This window comes from Mixophyes fleayi, chromosome 11 (genome assembly GCF_038048845.1).
Source record: "Mixophyes fleayi isolate aMixFle1 chromosome 11, aMixFle1.hap1, whole genome shotgun sequence".
NCBI lineage: Eukaryota > Metazoa > Chordata > Amphibia > Anura > Limnodynastidae > Mixophyes > Mixophyes fleayi.
Genome location: NC_134412.1, coordinates 77,759,701 through 77,772,954, shown reverse-complemented (window position 1 = coordinate 77,772,954; position 13,254 = coordinate 77,759,701). Strand labels below are relative to the sequence as shown.

Sequence of the window (13,254 nt, the reverse complement as noted above, 5' to 3'; positions counted from 1 at the left end):
AGCACTTCCCATAGACTGTTATGGGGAGTGCTCAGAAAACCGATAGGAAATGCAAAGCAGCAGATATCTGAGATATCTGCTGCGATGCTTCAATGGTACATAGTGATTTCACGGTAAACCCCCGAAAACTGTTTACCAAGCATTTTTCCTGTGGTAAACCCCCGAAAACAACAGTTTTCGGGGGTTTACCACAGGAAAAATGCTTGGTAAATAGACCCCATAATATGATGTAGAGTTTGTGACAATGTATCGTCATACAGAATGCGATTTGCCTACATCCTTATGAGGCATGGATTCTCCTTGTGATTTCTACAAAGTTCATGTTTATATTATCTGAGTCACATTCAGCAACTTAAAGAACATGTTAGTATTTCCAATCTTTTTTTTTGCTTTTCATTATTTTAAATTTGTTGCTTTTCCACTTCATTAGATAAAATTTCGCAGTCACTGCTCTCAATTTCCCACTCTCCGATACACCTAACACTTAAATACATGCTCTCTCCATTGTAGACGGTAACGCCCAAATACTATATCAAGTAACAATTTGAAGTTGAAGTTTTAAGCTGCATTACCAGCTAGAAAAAGATTTTTACCAAGGTGTCCCTTCCCCTAGCAGGAGCCCACAAGGGGCTGCTACAGGCAATAGTTTTCCAAGGGCTCCTCCATTTCTTTTACAGACCCGGTGGAAAACCGAAGAGAGTGTGAGCAGGACCTCCACTCATGTCATCTTCTTAATAGTACACATTTATATATGAACGAAAGTTCATTAGCAGTTGGATAACTTTTTTAAAATAGATCAATCCGTGCATTTGTAGACAGCCCCAGGATCCCTCTCCCACTAGTAACTATTAAAGAGACAGTTTTAGAAGCAGAACATTTACATATCTAGTGCTAAATTACGCTTTGAAGCCACATGAACACACACGTACCGATTATGGAGTCCCTCAGTTCCTTCGTAATGATGCCCAGGTCATCCTTATCTACAAACTTTAGGTACTTCTCATCTGGTTGGCTGGCTGCTGCGGAAAGAACCTGGAAATTTCCTCGCCCCGTTGTGCTAACAATAAATACCGTAACACCCATGTCCTTAAGAAGCTGCATTGGCTGAGAGATGTCATCAGTGGACAATCCATCCGTCATCCACACCAAGACTTTGGGGACATCGGCCCTAGAACCAAACTTTTCTCCATTGAGGTTCTCTTTCACATATTCAAGCGCTTTGCCTGTGTTTGTATCCCCCAAACGCTGTCTTACGTTCTGGATGGCCTTTTGGACGTCCCGACTGGAACTATATTGGTTGAGGGGGAATTCCAATGTCGGGTTGGTGCTGATCTGTACAACGCTAGCTTGTACGTCCCGTGGACCAAATTTGAATGGGCCAAGGAGGTCCCCGATAAACTCTTTGACCTTGGCAAACTCATCATATGTGATACTTCCTGAACTGTCCAGTAGAAAGAGAAGGTCACCTTCAGAGTCTGGGACAAAGTTGGAATGATCTGAAAAAAAAAAAAGAGTGATGTCTAAATTAGTCTTTAATAAGACAGATGACATTTTTCATTTTTGATATCATAATAAACATTTATTGCCCTTTCTTTATCCTTCTTTATATTTAATAGCAGCTCTCCATCCGCCTGACAAATGCTTCTTAATTCCAGCTCTATGAAATCTATATTCCTCTGTAATTTTCAATTTTATTCTCTGTGTTGTATCCTCTCTGTCTTTCTTATTGTGCTCTCTGCAAATGGCTACTTCTATTTTAGGAGTGAAAAAAAACAAGTAATTGGAGTTCTCAAGCTGAAGACGCTAAAGTAGGCACAGATGAGTATATACATTTAAAAGAAAGTGTAGCACAATTATACGCAACAAGTACAAACAGTGACACCAATCTTCACATGTGATAAATACATTTATTGGGTCCTTACTAAACTGATGCGATTTTATGCTATAAATGTGGAAAGCAGATAAAATAAGCCGATAATGACAAATGTACGACCAGGAAAAAGGGACGACAACAATTGAACTTCCACAAGATTTGTGCAGGGTAGAATGTCTCGTTTTATGTCATCATCGTCATTTATTTATATAAATGATGGTGATATAAAAGCAGCGCTGTAAAGAGAAGATTTGTCATTCACATCAGTCCCTGCCCCATTGGAGCTAACAGTCTAAATTCCTTAACACACAGATAAGGCCATGGTTGGGAACTGAACTCATGATACCAGTGCTGTGAGACAAAGTGTTAACCACTGAGCCACTGGAATCTGAAGTGATATTTTTACTATTTCCATCAATTTGTACTTATTTCACCATATAAATTTCCATCAGGACCATGGGGTATATTTACTAAACTGCGGGTTTGAAAAAGTGGGGATGTTGCCTATAGCAACCAATCAGATTCTAGCTGTCATTTTGTAGTCTGCAGTAAATTAATGAACGCTAGAACCTGATTGGTTGCTACAGGCAACATCTCCACTTTCTCAAACCCACAGTTTAGTAAATAAACCCCCAGGAATCCCACAAAAGTAGGCGGGGTCAGTTCTCAAAAGCAGAACGTGGGAGTGCACCTGTACTGTATGTCCACTAAGTCATGCCTGGAATGTGCCTCTGCAGGTGTTGTGAAACTACAAGTCATACACCACAAATAGCCATGTATTTATATAATCAGGTAAAACTGTTTATTTCTGTTGCCATGGGACACAATACAGCTCTGCTGTGCTCTCTGCAGAAGTCACTTTTGTCCATACTTACCTACTTTTAGTAAGCAACGTGCGGGAGAGGGGCGTGACTAAGGGGCGGGAGGGGGCTAGGCGCATCGAATCGCATCATTTTGGCCCTGCCCCCACAAGTAAAATGTCGTTTTGTTGTGGGGGGCGGGGCCAAAATGACACGATTCTTGGTGAGTCGCGTAATTTTCACAAGGGAATTCAGGGATGTGGGAGCCCTCTCGCGGGAGCCCCGGGAGACTGACACGAATTTCAGGAGTCTCCCGGACTTTCCGGGAGAGTTGGCAAGTATGCTTTTGTCAGGGAACCCGACTGGACAGGCGTATTTATTTTGTTAAAAAGCTACACTATTGGTCTACAAACAAGAGTCACAATGGGGTAAGTCAGACCTCAGTGAAGAGAACTTGCAGTTAAACACTAAAACAAACAGACTAACTATAAATGAGAACACCTGCACTTCCAAAGTTCTACAGATACGATCAAGTCAATGTATCAGGCATCCCAGATTACTGACGTGCGCATCTCTTGACAAACTACACTACAGACATAAATTTCCTGCTAGAAGCCTTACCTCATGTTATAGGAATTCCACGGATCATAAAATAACACGTGAATAAAAAAAATCTGACCTTTGACCCCAAAAACCTCAATATACTATTACACACCTAGCAGGGGAGGGAAGGAACATTCTTTTCTATGAATGTGTGAGGTGAGTTTGTTCTTTAAACCTAAACAAAGTCCTCTTCTACTATGAAATCCTGTAAGTAAAGGTCCTTTATAGTCCTAATAGCACTTTAAGACCACACAAGAGCACTTGCGCTGTGGCTTTGCCCTTATGCGGATTATAAATGGCCGGTAATTTGTTGTATTTAAAGTGGAATGTGATAATCTATTACTAATCTAATACAATAGATCACATTCTAAGCACCACAGCCCCTTTTGCCACCTCAGGTGGCATTAGCAGATCTGCCCCATGCCTCCCAATGGCCTCTTTATCATTTACCCCTTTTTGTATTCCCAGTATCAAGGGAGTGGTGATTGGCTGTATGAATAGAGGCACCATAACCACGCATGCTCAGGATAGGCCCCTGCTCTGCTCTTCTGGGAGCAGAGCACGGGCCTCGGGAGGGTGACCCAGCATCTCTGGGCCTTGTACCGGCCGCACCCCATGTGGTGGCGAGAGTTCTGCCAGCAGGGCTACCATCAGAATTTGTGGGGTCCAATACAAATGAAACAGGCCAGTCTCCAAAATTCCAACACATGGATGACAACAATAATTTTTTGACTTTTTTATTGTTAAATGTTATTTATTTATATATATCAAATTTTTTTTTTTTAGGGTTGGGTGATATTTTTCCCCATTTAGCTCCTTTCGTACCGGGGAAACTTAGGAAGGGGTGATCTGATTTGTGTATTGAGGTCACTGCAAGGTGCGTTCCCAGCCATCAGTGGATGGGAGATACCGCTTCACAGGATAAAAGTTAAAAAGTGGGGGAGGGGTGTGCAGGTCACAAGGGTCCCTACTTATCCCATACTTGCCAACTTATGGCAAGTATGATCCGGGAGCTGCAGAACGAAAGAAGGCGGTGCCCCGAAAATCGCATCGTTACGTAACGTAATGACGCAAAACGCGTCATTTTACATCGAAGCCAAACGCAGCGATTCCCGGTGAATCATGGCGATTTGGACCAAATTCTGCCCGATGCGGGAGATTGCCATACTAACGCTGGAGTCCGTGAGACTCACCCAAACTGCGGGAGTCTCCCGGACGTTCCGGGAGAGTTGGCAAGTACGACTTATCCCCTGTACTCCCCTGATGGGGGCCCTACCAGACCATACCAGTAGAGAGCCCTGACTGGGAAATCATGATGACTGAAGTTCAGAAACAGACATAGGACCACACCTTGGACTAGGCTATTTATAACAGAACAAGAGCAAACAAATCACAAGCCAAAAGTGTGTCTATAAACCCGACACACCCAGGAACTCTGACAAAACAGACACATCCTGCAGAGATCAAACACAGCACGGCCTGAAGAGACCTGTGGAAGTGTCAGTCTGGCAGACACAGGAGTGTTAGTTGTCGCTTCAGACTGGTTCACTGTCTGCTGTTGACGTCACTGCAGCGCTGGTTACCATGTCAGTCACATATATCCGTACACATGAATCACACATGCTGCAAGGCTGCACTGCAAGTAGCTCACATGCTTCCTGCATGCCTGTATAAAAACTGCATCATGCATGCTAACTAATTACAATGCATTCATGTGGCATGGGTAATACACGTATGTCCAGATTTACATGGGTAATATTATTATTATCTTTAATTTATAAGGTGCCACAAAGGGTCCGCAGCGCCATACATTACATACACAGATAACAGTGAGCCATGACACAACATGATACAGGAAGAACAAAAAAGAACAAAAATATATACACAGACACAGGTAACATGGTAATGCAAATCAAATTATTTCTGGGACAGTTAGTGATGGTAGAAATCAGCGAGATTAGGCCTAAGCTTAAGAAGACAGGGAAAACAGGGCTAGGGAAGCAGGCCAAGAGGTACAGAGGGTGATGGAATAGTAGAAGGAGCACACAAGGAACGGGGAGACACAAATAGGGTGGTACTAACTGGGGGAGAGAGCCAGGACAAGGGAGTTAGGAGGAGGACTGATAGACTTGAATAAAGAAATGAGTCTTAAGGGCACGCTTGAAGCCTTTGAGAGTAGATGCTAACCTGATGGAACGTGGAAGATCGTTCCACAGCAGGGGAGCAGCCCGGGCAAAGTCCTGAAGACGAGAGTGAGAAGAGGTGATCAGTGAAGTAGTGAGGCGGCGGTCACAGGCAGTGCGGAGGGGGCGGCTAGGAGTGTAGGTAGAGATGAGATTGGAGATGTAGGGAGGGGAGGATTGATTAAGAGCTTTAAAGGTGACAGAGAAGGAGGTTACAGTAATACACGTGTGTCCAGATTTACATGGGTAATGTAGTTACCCTAGGGCGTAGGGGTTCATATCCACTACAAATTTGACTGTGGCGCCCGTATGGTACCCATATTTTAGCTGCGTTCATCGTACAGTGGCCACAGTTTATATAATCTTTTAGTAGATTTTCTCTATTTATAGTAGATGTAAATTACAATTTATTTATAGTTTAGTGTCTTTAGAGCTTTGCCATTCTATGGTTCTTTAAATGATGTCTTATTGTTTGATCTCTATGTAGTATGTTGGTTTGAACAACCTCCGTACTCTCCTGGCTTATGACGAATGGGGCACCAACATGCATTATTGTAGGAGAAAACGGGAAAAGTTGTAATTAATTAATTAATGGGGTAGTCAAAAAATGTCAGTGGGCAGTACCTTAAAGTGACGTTTTTACTTTTTATTCCCATCGTGGATCATAATCATTCAAATAGATGGGAAAAGTGTCTGCATGGATGCACTTCGGGAAGTGAAAAGGGGGAGCCCACCTGGGCGTGGACCCCGGACAATTAAGCACAACGAGCCCACACACCCTCTAAATGTCACACCCCTAACTGAGGGCGTTGTCTGCATTTCATGATCTAACTATGGATTATTTCATATTGTTACATTAATATTAATAATAAATGTCAAATTATTCCCATGTCTCTTTGATGTAAGCAGGTCATTATTATTCAAACACAGTGTGACAGGCAATCTTCTCTGAGCCAAGATATGAAATTATGTTAACTAACGATAATCCTTACAATGTTCAGAATCCTGTCAGGTAAAGTGCATATGAAATACATTGTATGTAACAAACTGCATTTATTTGTAAGAGCATTACGTCCTGCCTTCATTTAAATAGGATTTCAGTCACAAATATGAAAATGGTATACAATTCCCTCCTTCTACAGCAGAGGTGTCCATGTTCAGTCCTCAAAGGCTACCAGCAGTTCATGTTTTCAGGATTTCCGTCTGTAGAAACAGGTGGGATAATTACTGACCCAGCCAAATAGATTGACTCACCTGTGTATGATTAAAGAAATCCTGAAAACATGAACTGTTGGTAGATCTTGAGGACCGAACATGGACACCTCTGTTGTAGAGGAACCCCGGCCGCTTGTAATATTTGTCTCCAGACAACTCAGTGTATCAACACTTATCAATCATTTTATATTGTTTGGTTATAAGATAGAATTTTGTGTATACATACAATAAACATTTGTTATTGTATATCTAGGGGCCATAGTGGTTTTATTCTGCCCTATCCAATCGAATATTAGGACACTAATTCATTCTCAGTATTAGGATTGACGCTTCTATATGGTTTGTTTATACATGAGAATTCCGTTCGCTAAGAACCAGTATCTCATGAACATTAGTCAGGATGTTCCTCTGTGACATCACTGGTTCCTAACAAATTGATTGGCTGTATAATGGTTTACTGCACACAACTGATACCTCCACTGTATGCAGGCAAGAGATAAAATAAACACGCTGTATTGCTCTATTACAATTGTTTCAGATACATTTACTTGTTAATTATACAGGCACCATTGTATCTTGCTACTTATAGCTCACCAGAAGCGCGCAGGAGGTTGGTGGCCAAGAGTGGGTGGTTGTGAGCTTGTGGTTTGCACCGACCCAGTTGGGTCAGGCTCAAATGTTACTACCTTGCTGCTCTCAGAAGCCCCTGGTGGTTCTGTGGTTACGACACCAGACAGGATGCAATATGGCCCATCACATATTGGTTCCTTATGGCCGTAGAGATATTAGGACTTCTGCGGTGTGCTGAAGCTGCACTGGACGGATGTTGCGTCACTTAACTAGGCCTGAGGAATTTGCTTCCCAGGGCTGAGAGAATGTAGTGCCCATATAACTAACCAGTACCACATTTGTTCCAGAATAAGAATTCATTGACACCAAGATGTTTGTTTGTGGCATAATTGCTTGTAAATTGTCAAAGATTATAAACGCAACTCTTACAATTTCACACCTAGAAACGGATAAGTAAATACATTTAAAAAATGAAATTCAGAATTGCCAAAAATGTCCTTATCTGTACATTTAACAACGGAGCCATCTCTCAAAACCTGCAGGGCAGCATCTGTCTTTGATCCAGAGCGATGCAGCCTCATAAAACACTAAGTGGCCCATTCCCGCTCTCCTGATTGTAAAGTACAAACTCGTATCATTACCATCACACTAAGCAATGACAGAGGTTCAACGGTGATGTCAACATTTCCAGAGAAAACAATGTTTCTTCCTCAGAGAAATATACAAACATTTATCATTCTCTCTCCAGCACTCTGTGTTTCCATTTTGTAAATATCACATTGTTTATTTCATATTGTCTGTTTGTCCACGTGAAAAGGTCAGAACAATAGATGTTTGTAGATTTCTTGTCCCCCCTATTAGTGTGTTTCCTCGCTTACAATTCATTATTATTTGTAGAAGAGCATTTAACCTTTTCATGGACAGAGCGGCTTTCATTTCTAAAGGGACTATTAGGAAACAGAGACCTAAAAGTTTACAGGGAATAGCTATCCATCGATTTGGGTGCTTGTCACACGAATCTTCCCCTTTCCCTGACCAGAAGAGGATGGATCCAAGTGGATCGTCTGTCTAGCTTGGAGAATGAGGTTTTTTTTTTCTATAAAAGATCTAAAAGTTTAACTTCCTATATAATGTTATAGTTGAGCAGATGATTAAAGGGGAAATTAAACACGTAGATTTAATAAGCCTTCTAAAAGAGGTGTTGCCCATGGCAACCAATCAGATTCTATCTATCATTTATCTAAGACATTCTAGAAAATGATAGCTAGAATCTGAATGGTTGCTATGGGCAACACCTCCACCTTTCCTTTTTAGAACGTTTGATAAATCTACCTCCCCAGTTGTCAACTGTCTCAGGTTTTAGGAATGACTAAAAACACAAAATAGTTCACTTTTTCTGTATACACTGTGCAATAGTCCTGATATGGTCTTATTCTTTTTAATATTGATTAATCCAAAGCATTTATAATGCAACTAATTATACTGTAATCATGTTTATTAAACATATTATAACGGGTGTTGGAGTGCACCAAGGTTCACCTATACTGTATTGTGTGTGAGCTGCATAGATGCACCTGCTAAACTGTGAAGTGTCTCTGGAAATTATTCTAAACTGCTACCAATTACGGTTATTGGTTGGTACTGACATGACTAAATTCTACTTCAGGGCCAAAGAACAAGTGTAATAACGGAGAAAGGATTCCGATTGGCTGCATTGTACCACATGTCATCATCATCATCATCATACACAAAGATTTTCAAACTGAAATATGGGCCACTTGATCCTGGTTATATTCACAGCACCCAAGCATGAGAATAGGCACAAATATACAGAGATAAGACTAACTGAGCCCTTCTGTTATACCTCCCAACATTCTCCCAGAGAAGAGCACGCGCACACACACACGCGCACAAACACACAGGCTTGGCCATGTTGGAGAGCATGACTCGTCTCACCGGAGCACTTCAAAAATCATAACCCCCTTCCTTTTCTAAACCCATCCTTACATTGTCACATGCATCAGAAGTGTCTGCGTCTTCCTCTGGTGAACATGGTGAAACCATGGTAAGAGGAAACATACCGGTACCTCCCAGCTTCCTGCAAGTTGGGACAAACGTGCCAACTGGTGGGACAGTGTCCTCCAATCGGGACTAACCCACATAAAATCAGGACAGTAAGGATATATGGTTATACTCAGTGGTCGAAGTAGAACATACTTGCCAACTCTCCCTGAAGGTCAGGGAGACTCCCTGAAATAGGGGTGATCTCCCTCACTCCCTGAAGAGTCTGGCATTCTCCCTGATGCTGAGCCAGTACAAGACGTGGTCGGCTTCGCCATCTGTGGCATGATGACACAGTTCAGAAATTGTGTCCTATGTCCATGTATTGATGCCTACGGAGGTGGCCATTTTCATGGAGACCAAGATTTAATCAAAGATTGACAGGTAGGACAACATGACTTCAGTAATGGAGTCAGAAATGTAAAAGACACTTCAGTTTGTAGAGATTCATTAGCTGCTTTTCTTTAACGCATAGTTGCCTACTCTCCCGGAATGTTCGGGAGACTCCCGCATTTCTGGGAGACCTCCCGGGCTCCTGGGAGAGCAGAGCAACCTCCCGGTTCTCGCCCCTGCAATAGATAAGTTGGGGGTGTGCTTAATGAAGCAAATATCGTATCATCTTAGCCCTGCCCCCTGCTGTAATTGTCCAAAATTGTGACAATCATTTAGGGGGTGGGGCCAAAATGATACGATTCATCAAGCCCCGCCCCAGCACGCCCACCTCCCCCGGGATCTCCCTGAAAAGTTGGCAAGTATGAAGTAGAAATTTAGCAGTGGCGGTATTAAAAATGTAACGGGAATGTAAGTGAATGGAGTCTAATGGTTCTACAATCAAAGCAGAAGGAATGGCGGTGTGGCACACCCCCGTATACACCCCCACTTCCACCAATGTTTATACCGAGTATTTCTAGAAAAATAAATATTAAATAAACACTGCTTATAAAAGATGGAGAACAGTTTATTGTGGTCAATGATAATCCACGACTCAGAATGTTTTTTTTGTTTCTTTTTTGCATTCATATCTCATATATCCCAAGCTATTAACAGCTAAACTAATACCTTTTATAAGGTAGTGCAGACTCTGAACGTAATGCTTACCCATGATGCACCATTCGCTGCACCAGACTCCACCTGTAAATAGGATCTATCTTTCCATGCATGACCGCTTTCTAGAACTGTTTGCCAATTTGAGATCATTTTTCTGTTTTTCAGAATACAAAAAAAGTCATCTATAAAACAGCTCCGGCCACATCACAAAAGATTAATTCTTTTATCAGCACACTCTTCTGTCTCTAGAAATATATAACCGCTTCTCATTCTAGTCACCCAGCAGTATGTGAGACAGGAACATTAGTCCTTCTGCTACTCTCTGATTGTAAAATATTGGAACATCGTTCATTGTGCTCTTTCTGAAGTCAATGGCAGATTCTGTTACATATCCAATTCCAATCTGTATCCCCTACTCAAGAGCTGTTGGAGTCAATAGATTAGACTAATGACTAGGCTGGGTGCCGCAGACAAAAGCGGGAGGGGAACAGAGTACAAATTATTGAACGTATTGCTTTTATCACACCCGGGCTCATAAATCAGCAGAGCATCGCTGCCGCTTCAGAAATAATGCGGTTAGAGCAACTTGGAAATGTTGTCAAGTAAAAGTTCAATAAATGTGATAGATCATGTTTTATTGATGTTATTTTAGACTGGCCTCCATGAGCTTTAGAAAAAAGTACGTTAGTGCACAAGAAAAGAAAATACTGATGGGTTATTTTTCCCAGTACTTCAATATGTCTGCCCAGAAGTATGACAGATATTCAGTATACACTCTCCTTATCACAGAAACCATTCTCTACTCATGGGGGATAATAAAGTTTACTGCACAAAAAGGTGTTCATGCTTGCGATTTGATTCAGCACGGTGGCTCAGTGGTTAGCACTTCTGCCTTACTGCACTGGGGTCAGGAGTTCAATTCCCGACCATGACCTTATCTGTGTGGAGTTTGTATGTTCTCCCCGTGTTTGCGTGGGTTTCCTCCGGGTGCTCCGGTTTCCTCCCACATTCCAAAAACATACTGGTAGGTTAATTGACCCTAGTCTCTCTCCCTCTCTGTCTGTGTGTGTGTGTGTGTGTGTGTGTTAGGGAATTTAGACTGTAAGCTCCAATGGGGCAGGGACTGATGTGAGCGAGTTCTCTGTGCAGCGCTGCGGAATCAGTGGTGCTATCATAGGCAAACCGAGGGGGAAGGGGGGGTTCCTAGTGCCTGGAAACCCCCTCCAAGCCTGGGGCACTGTATAATTGAGGTGGCTGGACCCTGCCCCCGCTTCACACGGCTCTGCTTGAAAAGGGAGAGCTGTGTGCACCCAACAGTAGTGCACACAGCATTGCCCATGTATATTATGGGGATAGGAAGAGTTGGAGAGCAGCCAAGCACTGTCTAAAATTATAGCCACGCCCGCATGCATGCTAGTCACACCCACTGGCGGCCTGGTGTGGAAATCCCCCTCTACAAACTCTGCGTTTGCCCCTGACTATATAAATAAATGGTGATGATGATGATAAATGGTGATTCGGGTCAACGCGTCCGCGTGCACTCTGCACAATGACGCAATAAAGTCACAGCGCGACCACCAGGGCCGTAACTAGGTCTGTGCGTAGAGGGGTGACCGCCCAGGGCACAAAGAGGAAGAGGGGCGCAGTTTATGAATATTTTAGGTTGATTTGGTTAAAATTGAGAGCCAGAGGGGTGGCGGTTTTCCTTCTACCCCTAGGCGTTAAAATTTTAAGTTACGGTTGTGGCGACCACCACAGTGTTATTATTAGGAAGGCTGGAGATAAAGTAAAACGTATATATTTAAAGTGGGAAACCCCTTTGATGGTATAAATCAGGCCTGTCCAACCTGCAGCCCTCCAGGTGTTGTGAAACTACAAGTCCCAGCATACCCTTCCAGCTATCAACTGGTTGTCTACTGGCAAAGCATGCTGGGGCTTGTAGTTTCACAACACCTGGAGGATCGCAGGTTGGATAGGCCTGGTATAAATGATTCAGCTCCTCCGCGGCGGATAAATTACTGTATTCCTCTGAGATGATCTCTTATAATTCAGCACAATATCTGTCTTACCAGACAGGCTCCTGGATAAATCCAGTGGGTTCTCCTTATCTCACGGCTGCAGAGGGCTTCCTCAGACTACTTTTCATTAACACATTCAATGTATGCAATCTCTCAGTGACCAAGCGGGTGTATTGCAAACCCTACTGCATTCATCACCATATAAAGATGACAATTTGGACGAGATATAGCTTAATTTTACAGCAACATAGTGTGTAGTAATATTTCTAGTACATATCAAACACCAGACATCTTTCAAGGAATCATGGTGAATGTCAAGTTCTCTATTAACATGTTGTATAGACTGCAATTAAATGACCACTAAACATGAACATTTTATTTTTCAGATATGATCCATGGAGGTAAAACACAGCTGACTAGAGAAACCAGCCGCTCAATAATCATTCTGTGATGCCCATTACAGCTGTAATTTTGATAGACAATTAGGCCATCTGATTGGACTGTGATTCAGATCAGGTGTCGGTCAGAAATGGATGGCAATTCCCGACGGACAATAGCTGCAGCTGTCAGTTCTTGTGGTTATTATCTAAATGCAGTAATGGTGCCTGGTCGTATCTGGCCAAGTGCTGAATGCTGAGGTAACCAAATGAGATCCAGTCACTCTGGGCCTGAGTCATTATAGAGAACAAAGCATAAAAAATAAGTAATTTTGAACTTGGGCAAAACCATGTTGCATTGGAGGGGGGGGTAAATTTAAAATGTGGGGACAGATTTATAGTTGGGGTAGGACATGTCCTAGCTCAGCTTTAAATTTCAGTGTAAAAAGAAAGCTATCAAATATTTATGTGGTATATGAAAAAACAGCCAGTATTTAACTTATGTGT

General features: G+C 42.4%; 1 protein-coding gene across 4 annotated transcripts in view; it reads right to left on the bottom strand.

The window, feature by feature from the left end:
• VWA1 (von Willebrand factor A domain containing 1) overlaps positions 1-13,254 on the bottom strand; it is an 85,869-nt gene that overhangs the window by 54,807 nt on the left and 17,808 nt on the right. For all 4 annotated transcript variants that reach the window (XM_075189798.1, XM_075189799.1, XM_075189801.1 and 1 more), the window contains exon 2: positions 930-1,496. In XM_075189798.1, the coding sequence (XP_075045899.1) occupies positions 930-1,496 (567 nt within the window). The remainder of the gene's footprint in view (positions 1-929; positions 1,497-13,254) is intronic.